This window comes from Pyxicephalus adspersus, chromosome 12 (genome assembly GCF_032062135.1).
Source record: "Pyxicephalus adspersus chromosome 12, UCB_Pads_2.0, whole genome shotgun sequence".
In the NCBI taxonomy this organism is placed as follows: Eukaryota; Metazoa; Chordata; class Amphibia; order Anura; family Pyxicephalidae; genus Pyxicephalus; species Pyxicephalus adspersus.
This window is the reverse complement of record NC_092869.1, coordinates 25,184,315-25,190,314: the sequence shown is the minus strand read 5'-3', so window position 1 is coordinate 25,190,314 and position 6,000 is coordinate 25,184,315. Positions and strand designations below refer to the sequence as shown.

The following is a 6,000-nucleotide window of genomic DNA, read 5'->3' as shown; positions in this document are numbered from 1 at the left end:
TGTCATCTGCATGTCATACTGACTCACAGTATTAATTCACTACCACAGCAGACTCCCTATGCATGTTACTGCAAGGCACAGTGTTCTTTACCACTATCAAGGCTCTCTGCAGGCCAGAAATAGATGTTTTTTAATGCTTTTCAGGTTTTTTTTGAGAAATTTTCCCATCTCCAATTCTAACTTTTACATGCATGGCAAAGTGACAATGGGCATTATTATTTTTTAAGGCTCTCCAAGGCTTGAGAGAATACACTTTCAATAGTAAAGCTGGGTGATCCAGCAAAGCTCGAATGGAGTTTTTTAAAAGTCATTTGCTATTTGCTAGCAAATGTTTTGAATCATGAACCAGATCCATTTCAGGTTTCCTGGATCACCCAACTCCACTAATGAAAGTGTATCCTCCCCAGCTTTGTAGAGCTTTAATGTCTTTGAAAAAGTCATCACTCTGACTGCATTGAACTCACCTTACCTATGCTTCTTTCCAGTCCCCGACTCTTCAGCACCCAGCAATGAAATTGTTGGCAACTCAGGGGTGGGGTGGTGTCACTCCCCCAGTCATGCAATTGGCTGCTAGGCCAGAGACCTGCCACAGCAGAGTAGGTCACATGTTCCACCACACCATTAAGTAGTGTTGTTCTTGCTTGCTTCAGAGGAGCAAAGAGCTGGCTGTCAACACATGTAAAGTGTGCCAGATGGTCTTGAAAAGCCTTTAGCTTTAAAAGCAGGAAGCAAACTGTCACTTTGTCTATTAAATACATTTTACAATCTCTAATTATTTTATAATGTATGCATAGCTGTATTAAGCAGTGTTTATTTGTGTGTGTGTCTGAAATTGGATACTTGGTTGTACACTTTCCAAAGAATCAGCTTAGTCAAACTGTAAAGCAAGAGTACAATTGGATCATTAACCTTAATGTGTCCTTGTGCTCATCTCAAAGACATGCATTTTAATTGATTACATAATAATCAGGGCATGTAATCCTCCACCAAGTGCAGTGTTAGACACATTTGGATAAGAAACATTTTGTAAGATAAACATGTAGGGTCATATTTTTTTATATATTTTCTAAATGTACTAGATGTCTAGCTGTCATACAGATCTATTAGCTTTAAGATTTTCTGAATCTCTGACTTTGGCCTTTTCTCTAATTTCTTTGCTGATTACTTGATGCAAGTGTGACTCCCAAGTACTGAAGTCAGACAAACAGGATTGAGGAAAAAGCCTTAACAAATACTGTTTCCTAATACAAGAATTCAGGGAATGCTCTAACACTGATGCCCCATGAGCTTTTCATCTGATGTTCACCCTTACATCTTCTTTAAAAGTTGTTTTTCAACCTTAATATATCTAAATGTTATGAATGCCATAATGTGAATCTCTTGCCAAGTTAACATGTCTTTGTGTAATGATAATGTAAAGATAAAAACAGCTAAATTCTTATGCGTTGCTGTGCTATATGTTTCTCTTGTGCACACCTCATGGTTCTGTACTTTTGCATGATCTACAAATAACGCTGATGTGCAGTCAAATTCTGAATGTATCTGATTTGAAAAATAATCCATTTATTTATTTATTGTTTATTTATAACATTAATTAGTTGTATGCTTTTATCTGCTTTAAGTTTAGCATTAAATGTTTAGGATTTTAATGTTTTTAGAATATATAAATATTATAGTAGGTTCACTTTAAAGCTGACTTTACATTGGCCATGAGGTTACATTGCATTTAACACTTGATTATGCTAGGAACTGCTTCTTTTTACATGTAGCATCTCCTTGGCAGCCCCATAGCAAATGAATAGGGGCAGCATTGAGCGGTACTAGTACCGCCTGCTGCTGCCAGTTGTCAAATGTTCATAAGTAGTTCTTTAAGATCCAAAACTGCTGTGCGAGTGTTTGAGCAGTTGGCAAGGTGCCAGCTGTGCTGGATCGCGAGATTGCACGAACCTGCCCCAGTTACATATATCGGATATTTCTGTCAAGCATGAATAATACAAAAACTGAGCTTTCCTAAATATAAACATTTATGTTTTTTTATTTACAGTAAAATAAAGCTTTATGTGAAGACATACAATGTAAGGAAAACTATAAAAAATGTCATTGGATACATTGAAGGACAGTATGAGCCTGGTATGTATATGAAAAAATAATTTATATTTTTATTTAAACCTTGATTTTAAGATACATATGGCTTGTTAGATGTACAAATAGAATACAACATGCAATTGAAAATTGTCTTGTTTGTCTGTAGTGTGCTTTCACTATCCCCACAGTAGTTACTAAAAATGTAGAAGTTACGTTTTAAATAAAATGCTGACTAATGATATTCTACTTTAATTTTAATCCAGATCGCTATGTAGCACTGGGCAATCACAGAGATGCTTGGGTGTTTGGAGCTATTGATCCATCAAGTGGCACAGCTACCATGATGGAAGTTAGCAGAGCAATGGGTGAGCTGCTCAAAAAAGGTAAGTCATTAGATTGAACAATTTTGCTACTGGTTTATTGTAAGAAATGTGTACACAGGGTTACAAGCATCCATTTGTATACCATAGTCCAAAGTAAGCAGATTGGTTGGTCAGAATGGTTTCTCTTTGCAATCGGTAATATCACCTAGTCCATTGTCTCACATTTCTGATACTAAATGAAGTTGTTCCAATGTGCACAATATATATAAAGAACCAAGAGGAATGAACTTCATTCTAATTCCCTGCATTGTTCTTATCTAGCTAAGCAGTTGAAGCATGTCCAGGTCACATCAAACTATTTGCTACCACTTTCTATAGGTACTTTCCTGATGATTCTAATACATTCCCTGGCCTGATTGTCATTTCCCCCTGCTGGATGGCAGACTTATTTTTTAAGTTCATTTGCCTGAATGAGTGACTTTTCTTACACCTAAAAGGTCAAGTCCACCTTCAAAAACAAAGCCTGGCATATCAGTGTGTCACATTGTGTATTCTGATTGATCCATATCCCCAATAAGGAACAACTTTTGCACTTCAGATATTAAGGCCTTTTTATTTATTAAAGCTCTCCAAGACTAGAGGGAATACACTTTCAACAGTGAAGCTGGGTGATCCAGCAAAGATGAAATGGATTTCCTAAAAGTAATTTGCTATTTGGTAGCAAATGTTTTGAATCATGGATCAGATCCATTCCAGGTTTTCTGGATCACCCATCTTCACTGATGAAAGTTTATCCTCTCCAGTCTTGGAGAGCTTTAATAAATCAGGCCCATTGTGATTTGCATTAACCTCTATTGCTGACTTTGCTCACTAGTAGTCTGCCTTTTTTTTACTTTTTGTTGTTCCTTGTTTGTCCATTTTTCTGAATTTATTGCCTGTATCTTCCAACAAAACTGACACCACCATGATGGTAAGTGCCTACCCTATCAATTTGCCACCACCAGTGAGGCCATTCTAAGGTAGTGCCTGCTATAGTTTTCAAGTTTGCCATCAGGAAATCTAATCAAAACCAGACTCCTAATGCCTTTGAGTATTCTTCACCGCCCATGAGCTTCTGCTTGGATCCAATCCATTATTCCTACAAGAAATGCATTTCTTAAAATATAGTTCTATTATTTGGGAAATATTTTAAACCTTGGACCAGATCTGTTCCAGGTCTTGGAGAATTTTTTTTACTAATCAGGCCCATTATGTACTGTAGGTATTTGGAATGTGTATAAAGACCTACGTTTTTCATGCAGTCATTTTAAAGTATATCTTATGTATGTGAAACAAGTATAATTAGTCTATTGAGAGAAAATAAAGTAGAAATTGTTTTTATATAACTTAAAAACTCCTGAGATTGTTTTTGACATAACGCTCAGCCTTACCTGGAAAATTACAGCTGTTGTCTGCAGTAATAAAGCTGCAATAAAGGAGTTTGTATGTTAATATTCAGCTCTTGGGAAAGGATATGTAAAAGCAAGGAATATATTTAGGCAATATTTTTATCCTACAAGAAAAACAAGTTATTATATCACTGTCTTTAAAGCTGATTTGCTCAGGCAAAACCACAGCAGGAATGAAAATCACTGGGAACATATTTTCAGATATTAAGAATTGATTACATTCATTACAGAAAAATGAATCCATAAAAACTTGGCATACGCTCGTAAAAAAAGGACCAGCTGCTATGTGATTCATTAACGTGTGCATTTCACTAGTTGAATAAGTAGAGTCAAATAAAGTCAAAAATATACAACAGTGGGTGAAAATAATAAAAATAGTTGCAATGCTTTTATTTTTACCAGCTCAGCATACCTAAAACATTCTGGTGCATGCAGCAACAGTGTACTTTAATGTGTTTTGGGGACCCCAGAAAATTCAGAAAAATAAGTTGCTGATGGTTGTTGATTGGCCACCATTCAAACTAAATTGCATCAATTCTTTTTGATTAGTTGACCTGCAGTATGTAATAAATAAGTAGCTAGAAAGCAAAGAAACTAGCATTTTTAGAATGTCAGCATTGGAAGGTAGAAAAGGTCATTTTTTTTTAGCTTATTAGCAACCCATGCTTCAATCTAGATTAGTTTTTCTTTTCCTGTGTCAAATACTATGCTCAATGTAAACTGAAGCATGGGGACACATGTAGCTTTGATGGCAATAAATAACATGTTTGAGGCTGCTTAAAGAAGCACAATTATTTTTTTAAAGAAGAAAATAATAAGCCAGACTATTATCCAGACAAACAGCCTGAAAAGAGTTAAATATTAGTTCAAGAATTATTAACATAGAGACAGAGAAAGTATTTTACCTATGATGAGAACACAACACTTATAAATTAATATAAAAATCAACTTTATTTAGGTATCCCAGAAATAAAATCAACATTACTTTCAGTGTTTATCATTGAAAATACACGAGCCGCTAAGAGCGAAGACTGTCAAAACTAACTCACCCACGCTCACTATTATAATGACAGATTCCCATTCTGGCGCAAACAAAGCTGGCCAGTTTGTTTACACTTATTAGTTACTCATTTATTGAAAGAATAAGTCACATTGCCTTTTCCTGGTCAGTCAGGCTTTGGGCTTGATATAGATAGGATGGGGTGACCCACATAATTGATGTCCTAGCTTTCATGGACAGCCAGGATCGATGTCTCCCCCAATTTTAAAAACATTGGGTTATTCCAGCTGTAATCTAAATTTGATTTTTGAGGCATGTTTCCACTGCCATTATTTTCCACATTAAAAATTGAGAATAGAAATTAGTGCAAAATCCTACCAATGGTCTACCTGAGGACCATTTGATATGTGAGTTACCCTTTGATCATGGCATGGATAACAGGAAATTCCAAAGAAAGTATCAGTAGTTGGGAGAAACAGCCCTGGGGGATTAAATGGGTTTCCTGCTTCGAATCACAAAAGGCCACAGAATCTAAGTGATACCTAGTCAAGAGCATCCTCCAGGGGATCCTAGATGATGATCAGGTTCTTTGCTGAGTGATAGAACTAGCTTCTTAACCCCAGAGTCATTCCACCAGTGATAGGCATGGACAGAGGCCTCAGTTCAAAGACAGCTAGGTAGAGAAAGGTAAGGATTCAAAGGAGGTGGCAGGAAGAGATCGGTCAGGTTCTAGGCAAGGGTAAAGAGAAGCTGCAAACAGAAAAAAAGTCATGTCCTGGACAAAAGTCAAGGTAGGCAGAATGCAGAAGGTGGTCAGGTTCCTGGCACAGAGATAAGTCAGGTTCTAGGCAAAAGTCATGGCAAGCACCAGGAAGAGAGAAAGGTCAAGTTATAATCAAAGGTCAGCTACAAATTACTCAGGGATGGAGATTTCAACCCTTGCAATTAATTTGCAAAGACACTAAACATGTGATGTTACCAAATTGTTAGGGATATTTGAGAGACCAGTTGGGGCATATCTTAAAAGCAAAAAAAATGAAATAACCTATATATATTTAACGTCTAAATGTCTAAATCAATGTTAAAGAACAGACAGGAATAGACTTTTTTTATTGCCAGTTATTGCTGGTTGACAACTTTTTTG

The 6,000-nt window shown here is 36.3% G+C and overlaps 1 protein-coding gene across 1 annotated transcript in view; it reads left to right on the top strand.

The window, feature by feature from the left end:
• Nucleotides 1-6,000, top strand: part of LOC140341848 (putative N-acetylated-alpha-linked acidic dipeptidase) — a gene marked incomplete in the record, with an annotated part of 79,558 nt that overhangs the window by 31,174 nt on the left and 42,384 nt on the right. The window contains 2 exon segments of the mRNA XM_072427759.1: nt 2,045-2,130; nt 2,349-2,468. Of these exon segments, the coding sequence (XP_072283860.1) occupies nt 2,045-2,130; nt 2,349-2,468 (206 nt within the window).